Source organism: Chelonia mydas, chromosome 1 (genome assembly GCF_015237465.2).
Source record: "Chelonia mydas isolate rCheMyd1 chromosome 1, rCheMyd1.pri.v2, whole genome shotgun sequence".
NCBI lineage: Eukaryota > Metazoa > Chordata > Testudines > Cheloniidae > Chelonia > Chelonia mydas.
In genome coordinates, this window is record NC_057849.1 from 53529958 (window position 1) to 53545902 (window position 15945).

General features: G+C 41.8%; 1 protein-coding gene across 1 annotated transcript in view; it reads left to right on the forward strand.

Moving 5' to 3' along the window:
* The window catches only part of FREM2 (FRAS1 related extracellular matrix 2), a 213178-nt gene that overhangs the window by 138390 nt on the left and 58843 nt on the right, over nucleotides 1-15945 (forward strand). Inside the window, exons 7-10 of the mRNA XM_037892762.2 lie at nucleotides 8664-8813; nucleotides 10715-10924; nucleotides 11583-11780; nucleotides 15751-15915. Coding sequence (XP_037748690.1) covers nucleotides 8664-8813; nucleotides 10715-10924; nucleotides 11583-11780; nucleotides 15751-15915 — 723 coding nt within the window. The remainder of the gene's footprint in view (nucleotides 1-8663; nucleotides 8814-10714; nucleotides 10925-11582; nucleotides 11781-15750; nucleotides 15916-15945) is intronic.

Consider the following 15945-nt stretch of genomic DNA (forward strand, 5'->3'; position numbering starts at 1 on the left):
GCTAGCTAACTTACTGCAGTAATGTGGTTCTCTGTGGGCCTGTCGCTGCAGTAGCAAATTTAGTGCCTGTTTTTCAGCAGTGCTGTAGCTTTAACTAGGCAGGCATCCAGGTTGACAAAGCTAGTATTTCCAGCATCTTGTCCTGAAACGTTCCTCTAATCAGAGCTTGAGGATGTGTTGCTAGAAATGCCCGAGCCCTGACTCTACTAACTAGAGCTGGGCAAATAAATGATTTTTTGGTTCGCTGGCAGTTCTGAAAAATCTGTGGGGGACGGTTTAACCTGAACTGAATCTGAAAATTGTGGGGAGGGGAAAGCCCCTTGGTTAATCAGAAAATTTTGGTTTATCCTAGGTATGTCTCCTCGTTAGGAAGTCAAGTCACACCACAGATGAAAGGGGCTCTCTCTATTTACTATAGTTTTGAACAGTTCCTAATGATGATAATTTCATTAGGGTTAGTGGCACAGTGTCCTCTGCTGTTTTTGTAAAAGACACTAAGGGCTAGATTCACAAAAGGCACCTAAATCCCAGAATCAGGCCCCTGCTCAGCAGCCACGGCACCCGGTGGGCACCTAAATGGGATCAGCACCTATGTTTTTGCAGTAGAAGTTCCCACAAGTCTGTGTTTCTGTGCATGCACACTGCAGCCCCACACCGGGCAGTGGAGCCCGAGCCCAAGGTGATTCGCTAACTGGCAGAATTCCACCTAACTCGCCTGCAGGGCCCAATCTGGTAAGCATACTCAGAATGTGCCTGCTGGATCAGGCCCCTGCAGGCGAGCTTTTACAATTTGTAGCCCAGGGGTTAGGATACTCATCTGGGATGTGGGCGACCTCTGCTTCAAGTTCCGCTTCCTTCTAAGGGGGAGAAGGGATTTGAACAGGGAACAACACCTCTCAGGTGAACTCCTTAGCCACTGGGCTGTGGGATATTATGATGTGGGGCTCCCTCAGTCTCTCCTGTTGAACCTGTTCCACTGTGCATAGATAATTTTAAAAAAAATCACTGGAGCAGGTGAACTGGATCCTGTGTCTCACACATCCCAACCACTGCTGTAGCTTTAACCCCGAGGCAACCGAGTCATTCTCATGCTTGCTTACACACTCTCTCTCATGAAATTTAATGGATTTGGTCATGAAATTTAATGGATCTGGCCTTCACCTGCCTGCCTGCCATTAGAGGCTTAGTTTTTCCCTCCTTCATGTAACCTCAGCCCTCCCTGTACACACATCACATGTTGCCACAATTCTCCTCCAGCTGGGAGGGCATAAATTAATGTGACTTCTAATCATGCACTGAGAATTCCTTAATAGCACAATGGATTTTTCCCTATGCACTGGCTTTGTGCTATTCTTTGCTCTCAGGGAGTTGAAAACTAAATTCAGGGTTTGATCTGAAATGTCCTGTGTGGGATAGTACAGCACCGTATTTAGAACGTGGAGCCATTTGTTCTTCTTTAGATGTTCGCTAAATCCTAGTGGTCATATACTGCCGTGATATTTTGCAGCAGATTTAGTATACTGAAGCCTTGCGATTCTGAAATAATTCCACTAGGCAAATCATGAAAAATTAATGTAGTGAGGGTTTTACTATGAAAGCCTCTAATGTTAATAATACACTAAAAAGTATTTGTATAACACTTTATATATTCTAACTGCTGTGGAAGGTGAGGAGTATTATCCTGAAACCGATGCACAGAGATAAAGTGATTTGCCCAAGGTCACAAAATCACTGGCAGTGCTGACTCTGGACACCAGATTCTCCCCTTAGAGATAGCTGTAGGGCTCCCAGCCCTTAGCAATACAGTGTATTTAGGTGCAAAGCATTTTTCTTTGTGGCACTATATGCAGATAAATATATCACTGTTAAATGTGATAACTTGCCCCCTCCTCTGTTTTTTGCAGTTCTTTCTTGTAATCTGAGGGGTTTAAAATGTTAAAATAAGGACAGTACTCAAATAGTTCGGAATGGGAAATAATATTGATTTCAGTCTAAATGTTAACTGTGGGAAATCAGATTGAGGGTTTTGTCCCCATACTTAGTGGGACAACCGTTCACAAAGCAGTTCACAAAGCTGCATCATGTTCCGATCTGGTCTGGATAACAGAATTCTGCATTGAAACCCTATTTAAGGTCTCATTTTCTATCTTCACCCTTGTCTGCTTGCACTGAAGGGAGAAATGCAAGGAATGTATTGGCTAGTGCCCAAGGTCCAGCTATGAATAAGGTTAATAAGATAACCCATTCCTCTGTACACACTCTCATACACACTGGTACCTAGAGTTGAAAGTGCAGGAAGGGAGTGAGATGTGTGATGTGCAGATTTATCTCCTGTTGGCCCAAAGTATGTAAACAAATACACACAATGTAATTTTACATTAACATAAACTATACCAGGAACCCCTCATATAGGTTTTAAAAAATGCTTTATTATGCTTGCTGAAAGAAGAGAGCTGCTCTCCTACTGATGGTTCAGTGAGGTTTCATTCTTTCGTTGCTTGTTACCCTCAGGGTAGGGAATTGTATGCAGGATAGTAAAATGTAGGTTTCAATAATTTCTAATCATATATGTGTACTTTCTGTATCCCTTGTGCTGCTTCCTGCTCTTTTTTATACACAATACTGCATCTGGTTTTAAATTAGAGTCTAAACTTTTCAAGGCAGGTACTGTCCTCCTACACTGCGTTTGGACAGATCCAAATCAAGAAGGTGTGTAGGGAGTTTACTGCTGAGGGAATTGTGCACCAAAAAATACTATCCCACCCCCTTCCTTCCCCACTGTCTCTTCTCTCCACCCCACCCCTCTTTTCTCATTTCTCTCACCCCACTCTGCCCTCTTGCCCTTGTGGTGTACTTAAAAAAAATTTCAACATTAGTTTTTGTGTCTTTTGCTACTTGCTCTTCAATTTCTTATTTGACCTGCCTGATCATACTTTTACACTTGACTTGCCAATATTTATGCTCCTTTCTATTTTCCTCTTTAGGATTTGACTTCCAACTTTTTAAAGGATACCTTTTTGCTTCTAATTGCCTGTTTTACTCTGTTCTTTAGCCCTGGTAGCATTTTTTGATCCTCTTACTATATTTTTTGTTTGAGGTATACATTTAATTTGAGACTCTATTTTGGTGTTTTTAAAAAAGTGTTAATGCGGCTTGCAGGTATTTCACTTTTGTGACTGTTCCTTTTAATTTCTATTTAACTAGCTTCCTCATTTTTGTATTGGTGCCCTTTTTGAAGTTAAATGCTACTATGGCGGGCTTCTTTGGTATTCTTCCACACACAAGGATGTTAAATTTAATTACATTATGGTCATTATTACCAAGCCGTTCAGCTAGTCTCACCTCAGAATACCTGCTCCAAGAAGCAGTCATGAGTGGTGTCTAGAAATTTTATCTCTGCATCCCATTCTGAGGTGACATGTATCCAGTCAATATGGGGACAATTGAAATCCCCTATTATTATTGAATTTTCTATTTTTATAGATTTTTCTAAGCTCTCTGAGTATTTTACTATCACTGTCACCATCCTGGTCAGGTGGTCGGTAGTATATTCCTACTGCTATACTCTTATTATTCAAGCATGGAATTTCTATCTGTACAGATTTTGTGGTATAGTTTGATTCATTTAAGATTTTTACTCTGTTTTACTCTATGCTTTCTTTTACATATAGTGCCACTTCCCAACCGGCACAACTGCCTCTGTCATTCCTGTATATTTTGTACCCTGGTATTACCGTGTCCCATTGATTATCATCATTCCACCAAGTTTCTGTGATGCCTATTCTATCAATATCCTCATTTAATACCAGGCACTCAAAGTCACCCATCTTAGTATTTCAATTTCTAGCATTTATAAATTTCAAGCACTTATCAAATTTGTCAATATTTAGTTGTCTGCCTTCAAGTAATGTAATTGAATGGGACTCTTTTTTCCATTTGACTGTTTCTTTTCAGCTCCTATCTGTATTTTATCAACTTCTATCCTCTCCTGTTCACTAGGATATCCTCCCTAAGCGATGTCTCTGTCCAAACTATGTCCTCCTCCGCATCTCTCGTCTTTCCCCAGCCCTTAATTGAAAAACTCCTCTATGACCTTCTTTAATTTTACATGCCAGCAATCTGGGTCCCTTTTGGTTTAGATGGTTTAGATGGAGTGCTCAGTTCCTAATAAACCTAAAACCCTCCTCCCTACACCATCATCTTATCCACACATTGAGACCCATTGTGAAACTGGAAGCATTTCAGAGAAAGCTACCATGGAGGTCCTGGACTTCAATCTCTTACCTCGCAGACTAAATTTGCCTTCCAGGACTTCTCTCCTACCTTTCCCCATGTTATTGGTACCTACATGTACCATCATCATGGGCTCTTCCCCAGCGCTGAACATAAATCTGGCTAGATGCCTCGAGAGATCCACAACTCTCACACCCAGCAGACAAGTCACTATGCAGTTCTCCTGGTCATCACAAACCCAACTATCTATAAAAAGAAAAGGAGGATGTGTGGCACTTTAGAGACTAACAAATTTATTTGAGCATAAGCTTTCGTGAGCTACAGCTCACTTCATTGGATGCATCCAATGAAGTGAGCTGTAGCTCACGAAAGCTTATGCTCAAATAAATTTGTTAGTCTCTAAGGTGCCACAAGTCCTCCTTTTCTTTTTGCGGATACAGACTAACACGGCTGCTATTCTGAAACCAACTATCTATATTTCTAATAATCATATTCCCCATTACTGTTACTGGACTCTTCCTAATAACTGGGGTCCTCTCCCTCAGAGAGGTATCCTTAATGCGAGAGGACACCGTGACATCATCTGGAAGGATGTTCCCAACTCTGGGACCATTTCCCTCCACTCCCTTTTCTTATTCTCCTTTCCCAAGATTTTCATCCTCCTCAACAGCACAGAGGCTGTCAAGAGTGTGGGTGGGACTGCTCTCCTGTGTCCTGGAAAGTCTCTCTGTCTCCCCTAGCTCCTGTAGTTCAGCCACTCTGGTCTCAAAAGACTGTACCATGAGTTGCTTACACTGAATGCCCACGTACGCCACCTGCCCACAAGGCAGGTAATCGTATATGCTGCATTCAGTGCAATTAACTGGATTGCCCCCCACTCTGCACTGGATTTCTGCTGACATTTTTATTCTTGCAGCTTTTTGTTTGTTTGTTTTTTGAGGGATGGGCTGTTTATTGGCCTGAGCTTAGAGAATGTTAGGTGTATCTGGCTTTCACGTTCCCTCTCTAAAGTTCCTTGCAAAACTCCCCTGCTTGCTGCTCCTGTTCGCAAGCTCTTCTGGTTGCTTATGAACTGACTTTTTAAATCCCTGTTCTCCCTGAAAAGCTGAACTAAGATCAAAGGTTGGCAGGCTATATCCTTCTTAGGAAGCTCTTGGCCTTGCCTGCCTGGCCGCTAGGCCCAGCACATACACCCCCAACCAGACCACACTATAAACTTCAGGCAAGCAGCAAGCACACAACAAATAGACAGCAAACTCACTCCCAGGGTCATGTAGTCGCTCCTCCTTCACTTGGAGAACTCAAAACTCCCCCGTTTGCTGCTCCTGTTCGTATGCTTAAAGTTAAGCACTTATGTCCTTTGTTGAGTGAGGACCTAAATCAGAGAATAGATCATGTCCAGTGTTACCTCTAATTTTTCCCACCCATGTGCCGAATTAATTTTGTTATGTGCACCAATAGGAGGTGATGTGTGACACATTAGCTCCATATTGGTGCACATAAAAAAACTCATGTGGGGGGGGGGGGCAAGGGATTTGGAGTGTGGGAAGGGGCTCAGGACTGGGGCAGAGGGTTGGGATATAGGGTTGTGAGGGCTCCGGCTTTGGGTTTGGGCTCTGGAGTGGGGCAGAGGGATGGGGTGGGGGGGTGAGGGCTCTGTCTGGGGGTGCGGGTTCTGGGGTGGGGCCAAGGATGGGGATGAAGGGTTTGGGGTGCAGCGGGGCTCCTCCTCCTGGGGCTATGGTGGGGAGAGAGGACTCCCTTCCCCCTCTCTCCCGGCAGCAGCACCTGGGCTGGGGGGAGGGTGGCTGTCCACCGGCCGCAGCAGATGCTGGGCTGGGTTGGGGCTGCGGGAGAGGCGCCTGTCCCTCACCCACAGCAGGTTCATGGCCAGGCTCGGTCAGAGCCAGGGGAGGGGCACCTGTCCCCCAGCAGCGGCAGGTTTGGGGCTGGGCTGGGTCGGGGCCAAGGCAGAGGCAGCTGTCTCCCACCTGCGGCAGGTTCAGGGCTGGGGGAAGGGTGTCTGTCCCCTGGCAGCATCAGGTTCGGTGCTGGGGGAAGGGTGCCTGTCCCCCATCCGTGGCAGGTCCGGGGCTAGGGGAGAGGCATCTCTCCCTGCCGCAGCCCTGAGCACCTGTGCTGCGCTTAGTAGGCAGCTGCGCGCCCATGCAGCTTAGAGGGAACTTAGGTCCAGACACACATGGTGGGTCTAGACAGCAAAAAAAAAAAAAAACACTGCAGAAGCGACTCTCGGAGCCCAGGTCAATTGCCACAGGCTTTTAGGGCTTGCGCTGCAATGCTAAAAATAGCCATGCAGATGTTCCCGCTTGGGCTGGAGATGGGGCTCTGAGATCCACCTCTCTCACCAGGTTTCAGAGCCCAGGTGGGAACATCTACACAGCTATTTTTAGCCCCTCAACTTGAGCCCTGCAACGCGCAGTCAGTTGACCCCAACTCTGAGACTTGCTGCAAGTGGGTGGTTGTTGGTTTTGGTGGGGTTTTTTTTGCCGTGTAGACATACCCACTGTGGTTTTTAAAAATCAAGTTGGAATATGTAGTATTTTATTTAAGAACAAAATAGAAAAATGTAGTAAGCCCTTATGATTGGTATCAAGGGCAGTGTTATGGTTGACGTTTCACACGCACCAAAGTGAAAAATGTTCTGATTCCCACACCAACCATAACCCTGTCATAGAATTCTGTTTTATTCTATGTTGTTTTGACTCACTGCCCTACGTGTAAGATGGATAGAGGTATCATAACATTTAATTTATTGACTTGTGCACTTGTAAAAATCTTAGCCACAAGGTTGCATTGGCATAGATTTTTATTTGATTTCCTTGGAGCTTTTAAATAAAAAAAAGACACTGATTTACAGTCAGATAAGCATGTCTGAATGTTTTACCATTGGAACAAATGTACGTTCCAAATTGTGGGCACTCTGGGTGGATTGCGCCCTCTCCCCCTCCCCCCCATTTTGAGATAGCTTAAGAAAAGACTCACTATACCTAGTGTTTTTTCTTTAAGCCCCCACGATGTCCATTTTAAATTTTGCAGGCTTTTAGGATTTAGTGTGCTAAGTGGAATGCATCCCCAGAACATATGAAATCCAGTTTGTGTTGGTAGCACATTAAAGTAAATGTATTAGAAAGGAATTGGGGAGATATGCAGAAGCAAAATGGCTGGCAATGATAGGTCATGAAAGGTCAAAGTAGTGATAAATAGGCTATGATTTTCATAGTTATTAGCTGATTTTTAATGTATTTTTCTCTGTGTAGATTATAGTCAGGACTGGCAGAGTTTAATTTTTACTTTTTTATAATTTTGATGGATAATAGCAATGTTTATTTACATGGTTTTTTTCCCCATTTTTATCTATTTAAACTTTCACAGTGGCAACAAATTACTGGTGGGATCAGACAGCAATTATTTAATGATGGTAGATGTTGCTATTCAGAAAAATAAAGCTTTTGTAATCTTTAAAATACAAGTTGTCAACATCACATGTCAGAATATATAAAGTCAAAATCCTTAAGTCAAAATCTAATAAGTTCTCAAGCAACATTTTTCTTACTTTGCCTATCTGTAAATTTTAATTATTGATGGAAGTATGTTTTCATCAGTTGGTGTGTGTGCGGTGAAATGGATGTTTACCAACATTTACCAATAAAAATGTAATCCTTCCAAGACTAAATATAGTGGAGGGGAGAATCTGTAAGAGCATTAGGTCTCTCCAACACTAATGAAAGTGTCTACAATGAATGACAACTAATGGAGTCTATGTTAATATTTTATTTACTTCTATAGGACCATAAATATGTGCACCATAAAGAACACAGCATGTAAATAAAATATGCTAAACTGAAAACAAAGAACAAAATCACTTAGGAGGAAGACCTTATCAAAGGCATGAACAGATGCAGATCAATTAAAAAGAAAGAGTTGCACCTAGATTTGACCAGTAGATTTAGACTTGGTGGAAGAGGTGGAGTTTTATAAGAAATTTGAAGTGTCTAGGTAGGTCAACTATGGTTTGTGTTTTGCAGGCTTTATGAGGACAGTCCATCTGGTATATTTTTCTACATTATGTTGTTTTCCTTCTTTTGTTTCTGTCTGCCTACCATACTTACATTCACATTTGTCTGAGCACCTTATAATCATTAATGTATTCATCCTCACAGTCCCCCTTTGAAGTAGAGAAATGTTGCCATCCCCATTTTACAGATGGAGAACTGAGGGACAGAGAGACGTCTCAAGATCACAGAGGTGGAACAGGGAATTGAACCCTAGACTGCCGAGTCCCTGACCTTAGCCACTGGATCATCCTTCCTCTTTTATTTATTTTTAATTTTTTTATATATGCTTAAAAGTAGGTTCTCTGGTAAGGAGCAAACTTTAATAATTTTAAATTACTTTAACCTTTTTACCAGAACCAGCCTTCTACTTTGGAGATGTTGAATACTATGTTGATGAGAGTGCTGGCTTTGTTGAGGTGTATGTCTGGAGAACTGGAACTGATTTATCCAAAGCTGCTACTGTTACAGTGAGGTCTCGCAAAACTGAACCAATAACTGCAGAGGGTGAGTGATCATTTCGCTCTTGTGTCATTTTTCCTTAATATGTCTTAACATGGAGCACTGGTACATCCAGTGTGGATTCAGTCCTGAAGGCTTCTGGTTTAGGCCCAGAAGTGGCTCAGAGAGCCACAAGCTAGCCATGCCACACTTGGTGTTTGCTCTGAACCTTCGAACGGAGGCTTCTCCATAGTGTGTGATGTTCAGAAGTATGAGGAGACCTCTGTGCCCACACTGAACTGCATGCTAGTAAGTAAGGGGAAAAGTGAGCATGATAAGGAACAGAGAAAGGGCATGGACAGGTGTTGAAATGAAAACTGACGAATGGAAACCATGGGCTTTATCCTGGAAGGTGCTGGCTGCCCTCAGCTACCATGAATTTAATTAAACATTGAAGCTGCTCAGCACTTCCCATAATCTATTTGAGATGCACGCAGCCCATTTTTAGATATCGCAGTTATTCCTACTGCTAACCTGAAGTAAGGGCTTATTCAAACGTGTTTAAGAGCCGCCCTTAGACGGAAATGGAAGCAAGGGCAAATTATGAGCTTCAGCCTTCCAGTGGTTCCCACAAACTATTATCTCTCACATTCAGTTGCTCATTGCCTCCCAATACATGCTAGGCACAGAGTTCTTGCCAGCCCACCAGCCTGCAGTTCTTTCTGTCCTCAGCTTATTATACTTAGTCTGTGTCTACCCTTGGAGCTAGGGGAATGATTCCCGGCTCTCACAGACACACTCGTGCTAATTCGAGGAGAGTTAGCAGACTAAAAATGGTAGTGCAGGTGTGGCAGTACAAGCAGCTGTGAGTGGCACCACAGGCTAGTTGCCCCAAGTACATACCCAGGGGGCCAGTTAGGTAGGTAGGTAGGTAGGTACTCAGCACAGCTAGCCCATGCCGCCGCTCACCCACTGCCCATGGTAGCCCAGCTCACCAATGTTTTTAGTGTGCCAGCTCCAGGAGAGTTAATGTGAGTAGGTCTGTGTGAGCTGGGAGTCATACCCCCGGCTCCACATGCAGACATACCCTCAGAGCCTTCATCCACATGCTGAAAGGATCAAGTTCTAAATTGGTATCTGGAGCCGGAGACATACTGTACTTAGTCTGTTTCTAAAACATGGCATTTTATGCTAAAGGGTTCTTTTGATGTGGAGAAGTCATGAAGAGTCCAGATATTTTTCCTAGATGGTTACATTGAGCATGAACAGACATTAGTGTTTAGTTACTGATATAATTTTAAAATACTCTTAGTTGTCATAAGCCTTCTTGTTATGATGCCCATGACAGGAAGACTTAGAGTCTGGGTTTATTATTAGTATGCCTTTCCACATTTTTGTGCTTTCTCTTGGAAAATGAGATTATTAAGATGTCTAGAAAGAATGTCCATTTACTTCATTTCTTAACTATTATTTTATATGATCTGTTGGGTTTACCTCACCCTAAATATTGAATGCCTTTTAGTTCCAGAAAAGCATAACAGCATTATAGGAGTTTACAGCCAGACTGTGTTTTTGGTCTTCCCTCACTGGATAAACTGTTAAATAGTTTCTCCCAGAACGCTTTGGTTGGTCCCAAACTATAGTTTGCGTCTCACTTACAAAAGTTTTACATCAGTATAGCTCCATTCACTTAAATGGTGTTATTCCTGATTTTCAACATGGTAAGTGAGGTTAGAATCAGGCCTGCTTCAAATCCCTTCTAGGTAAGAAGCTTTTTGCTTTGCATGACTGCAAAAGTTCTAGAGAGTTTTAAATGACAAAGTAAAAAGTACTTCTTGACAATAAAAGAAAGAGATAATTACATTTTTATGAGTTACTATCATCAACTTCCTGACTTTAGATCCCTTATTTAACTAAATGCTGTGAAAAACAGTTCCATCAATGTACTCAGTTGTTTCTTTGTGTAGCTGGGGTAGACTACGTAGGCATCAGTCGTAATTTGGATTTTGCCCCTGGAGTCAACATGCAGACTTTCCGTGTGATCATTCTGGATGACCTTGGACAGCCAGTATTAGAAGGAATTGAGAAGTTTGAGCTTGTGCTGCGAATGCCCATGAATGCTATCCTTGGAGAACCAAGCAAAGCTACCATCTTCATCAATGACTCAGTCTCTGATTGTAAGTATTAATTATTTTCACAGGAAGAAAAATGATGCTTGCAATGCAATAGATTGTATTCTTCCTTCTGAGTCCATATGGAACTAATGTCCAGGCATGGTGTTTGGAAACACTATATTGCTGAAGTTGTGATCTTTTGGATGAGGTGTAAAATCGGGCTCCTGACCACTTGTAGTCATTATAAAATTTCTGGGCACTTACCGGTCTACATACACTTTCGGCTGGCTATAATTTCTCACTTATTTTCCTAAAACCATGGGGAATGTAGAAAATATACATAAGGCCTGAAGATAAATACATTTATATTAGTTTTACATTTGCTAGTTGTAATTTTATAGACATAAGTTGTAATATTCCTGATTTATACCAGTGTGAGATCAAAATCAGGGCCATAGCTTATAGTTCTGTAAAGCAATTGTGGTGAAATCTTGGACCCACTGAAGTCAGTGGACATTTTTCCATTGACATCAGTCGGGCCAAGATTTCACTCTTTGAATTGTGGGAAATGTGCTAAATAAATCAGTTGCTACCTGGTGAGGAGTCTGCTATATCATAAGCATATATAACATGGCACATAACACCATTATCTTAAAAGCAGTGGCTCTAGGAATTGATCATTCTGGATATTTTATTCCTTCCTTTGTATGTGTCTGTCTAGTGCCTAAGATGCAGTTTAAAGAACCTATGTACATTGGCAACGAAAATGATGAAGAGATTTCTGCCATGATATATAGGAGCGGGGATATCCGCTACACATCTACAGTGCGCTGCTATAGTCGGCAGGGTTCAGCCCAGGTAATGATGGACTTTGAAGAACGTCCTAACACTGACGATTCCATCATCACTTTCCTTCCTGGTAAGCTACAGTTCTTTGTTAGAATCCTTTATTCTGTCAGAGTTGGTTTTGCTTTAAATCATGTGAGTTTTTTTCTCATAGCAAGGGACATAGAGACTGCTTGGGGGAACAAAGCTCTCTCTCTACAGAATAGGTAGAGCGTGAGCAGAGACAATATTCCTCACACCATCCTGCCTTAATCCTGAACTCGAGGGGGATCATGTATAGAGACACGAGGGATATCCTTTTGCTAAGACGCAACCACTCATCCTAACAGATGGATCCCATTACTTTGCTGCAGGCAGATCTGGATAGCAGGTGATATCACAGAGGAAACCCCCAGAAGCTCTGGCCCCATTAGGCAGACCATCAGCAACTCCAGCTATCTGTCGCTGGAATGGGTAAACACCCTTTAACATTGCATAGGGACACAGCTAAATTAATTATTGCTGTCTGATGTTTCTCCTCCTTCCTGCTTATTTCTTCTTTCTCAGTCTGCCTGGGTGACTCAAAATATTGAACCCAAAGAAGGAACATGAGAAAATTGGGTATTACTTCTCCTTTGAGGGAAAAATTGCTTGAGTCCCTCTTGGTGGTTATCAATCCAAACCTCCTTTTGCTTGACTGGAGAACAGTTTCTTGTGTCCTCATTTTTATATGCTCGAAATTTTTAACTTCTGGTTTTTTTCCAAGCCCTGAACAAGTTTTTTCCCCTATATGTAAATCTTATGATGCAGAGGACCTTCCCTCTTATGGAATAAGTTCTTATGGAATAAGAGGGAAGGTCCTCTAATGGATGAGTAACTGTTAAAAGATAAAAAGAAAAGGAGTACTTGTGGCACCTTAGAGACTAACCAATTTATTTGAGCATAAGCTTTCGTGAGCTACAGCTCACTTCATCGGATGGATAGGTTTCAGAGTAACAGCCGTGTTAGTCTGTATTCGCAAAAAGAAAAGGAGTACTTCTGGCACCTTAGAGACTAATCAATTTATTTGAGCATAAGCTTTCGTGAGCTACAGCTCACTTCATCGGATGCATACTGTGGAAAAGACAGAAGATGTTTGTTTTTATACACACAAATCATGAAAAAATGGGTGTTTATCACTACAAAAGGTTTTCTCTCCCCGCACCCCACTCTCCTGCTGGTAATAGCTTATCTAAAGTGATCACTCTCCTTACAATGTGTATGATAATCAAGGTGGGCCATTTCCAGCACAAATGGCCCACCTTGATTATCATACAATTTGTGATATATGCCATCATGTGCCAGCAATGCCCCTCTGCCATGTACATTGGTCAAACTGGACAGTCTCTACGTAAAAGAATAGATGGACACAAATCAGATGTCAAGAATTATAACATTCATAAACCAGTCAGAGAACACTTCAATCTCTCTGGTCACGCGATTACAGACATGAAAGTTGCGATATTACAACAGAAAAACTTCAAATCCAGACTCCAGCGAGAGACTGCTGAATTGGAATTCATTTGCAAATTGGATACAATTAACTTAGGCTTGAATAGAGACTGGGAGTGGCTAAGTCAGTATGCAAGGTAACCTATTTCCCCTTGTTTTCCTAACCCCCCCCTTCCTCAGACATTCTTGTTAAACCCTGGATTTGTGCTGCAAATGGCCCATCTTGATTATCATACACATGGTAATAGCTTATCTAAAGTGATCACTCTCCTTACAATGTGTATGATAATCAAGGTGGGCCATTTCCAGCACAAATCCAGGTTTTCTCCCCCCCCCACCTCCCCCCAAACCCACTCTCCTGTTGGTAATAGCTTATCTAAAGTGATCACTCTCCTTACAAACAGGAGAGTGGGTTTGGGGGGAGGTGGGGGGGGAGAAAACCTGGATTTGTGCTGGAAATGGCCCACCTTGATTATCATACACATTGTAAGGAGAGTGATCACTTTAGATAAGCTATTACCAGCAGGAGAGTGGGGTGGGGGGAGAGAAAACTTTTTGTAGTGGTAAACACCCATTTTTTCATGATTTGTGTGTATAAAAACAAACATCTTCTGTCTTTTCCACAGTATGCATCCGATGAAGTGAGCTGTAGCTCACGAAAGCTTATGCTCAAATAAATTGGTTAGTCTCTAAGGTGCCACAAGTACTCCTTTTCTTTTCGTTAAAAGATAGGAAACAAAGGGTAGGAATAAATGGTCAGTTTTCAGAATGGAAAGAGATAAATAGTGATGTCCTCCAAGGGTCTGTACTGGGACCAGTCCTATTCAACATATTCATAAATGATCTGGAAAAAGGGGTAAATAATGAGGTGGCAAAATTTGCAGATGATACGAAACTCCTCAAGATAGTTAAGTCCAAAGCAGACTGTGATGAGTTACGAAGAGATCTCACAAAACTGGGTGACTGGGCAACAAAATGGCAGATGAAATTCAATATTGATAAATGCAAAGTAATGCACATTGGAAAACATAATCCCAACTATACATATAAAATGATGGGGTCTAAATTAGCTGTTACGACTCAAGAAAGAGATATTGGAATTATTGTGGATAGTTCTCTGAAGACATCCACTCAATGTGCAGCAACAGTCAAAAAAGCTAACAAAATGTTAGGAATCATTAAGAAAGAATAGCTAGTAAAACAGAAAATATCATATTGCCTCTGTATAAATCCACGGTACGCCCACATCTTGAATACTGAGTGCAGATGTGATTGCCCCATCTCAAAAAAGATATACTGTAATTGCAAAATGTTCTGAAAAAGACAACAAAAATGATTAGGGGTATGAAACAGCTTCCATATGAGGAGAGGTTAATAAGACTGGGGCTTTTCAGCTTGGAAAAGAGACAACTAAAGGAAGATAACATAAGAATGGCCATACTGGGTCAGACCAAAGGTCTATCTAGCCCAATATCCTGTCTTCCAACAGTGGCCAATGCCAGGTGCCCCAGAGGGAATGAACAGAACAGGTAATCATTAAGTGGTCCATTCTCTGTCGCCCATTCCCAGCTTCTGGTAAACAGAGGCTAGGGACACACAGTCAACCTGTGGAACTCCTTGCCAGAGGATGTTGTGAAGGCCAAGACTATAACAGGGTTCAAAAAAGAACTAGATAAATTCATGGAGGATAGGTCCATCAATGGCTATTAGCCAAGATGGGCAGGGATACCTAGTTTTACAACAGTCTACAGAAAAAGCACCAGTGAAGTCAGTACAAACTAAAATTTCATACAGACAATGACTTGTTTATACTGATCCATATACTATACACTGAAATGTAAGTACAATATTTATATTCTAATTGATTTATTTTATAATTATATGGTAAAAGTGAGAAAGTACGCAATTTTTCAGTAATAGTGTGCTGTGACACTTTTTGGTATTTTTATGTCTGTTTTTGTAAGCAGGTAGGTTTTAAGTGAGGTGGAAAACTTGGGTTACTATCAAACTATCAGACTCCTGAAAGGGGTACAGTAGTCTGGAAAGGTTGAGAGCCACTGTTCTAAATGGGCTTGAATTGACTAATTTTACGCACATTGTTTTCTGATTGTTCAACTAGAGACACGTTGCTACCGATCTTCCAAGGTGTTAAGGATCCACTTCTCCCATGGGCATCAGTGGGAACTGAGAGTGATACAAAAATCAATTGGGCTGCCGTAAATTAAAGTACCCAAAATTAGAGACTGTTCTTTAAAATTTGGTCTTGAACCTTCCTGTTCCTCATTTTCCACCTCTGAAAATGAGGATAATACTCTTCTACCTCTCACAGGCATTGTGAGATATTAGCTGTACAACTATGTAAATACCCAGTCTTACTATTATAGTAAATAAAAATGTTTTTGCTGCTGCTATTGCTATTACTTTCATTCGTTATTTACTTAGATAGGGCCAGTATAGGTGTTGTGACCGATAGAATTGACTTGTGGGTCCTAAAGCTTGAGAGAAATGCCTGTAATACATCTAGAAACAATTTTAAGTTCTGCATGATGTTACTTTCTACATGATGATTCCAGGTGAGACTGAGAAACCTTGCACCCTCATACTTGTGGACGACTCTCTCCATGAAGAAGAGGAGGAGCTTCGTCTGGTTCTTGGCACTCCAAGAAGTGATTCCTCCTATGGTGCTTCTATTGGCGAACAAAATGAAACCCTGATAAGGATCAGAGATCATGCAGACAGTGAGGAGTTATTTTTGACCCTACAAATAT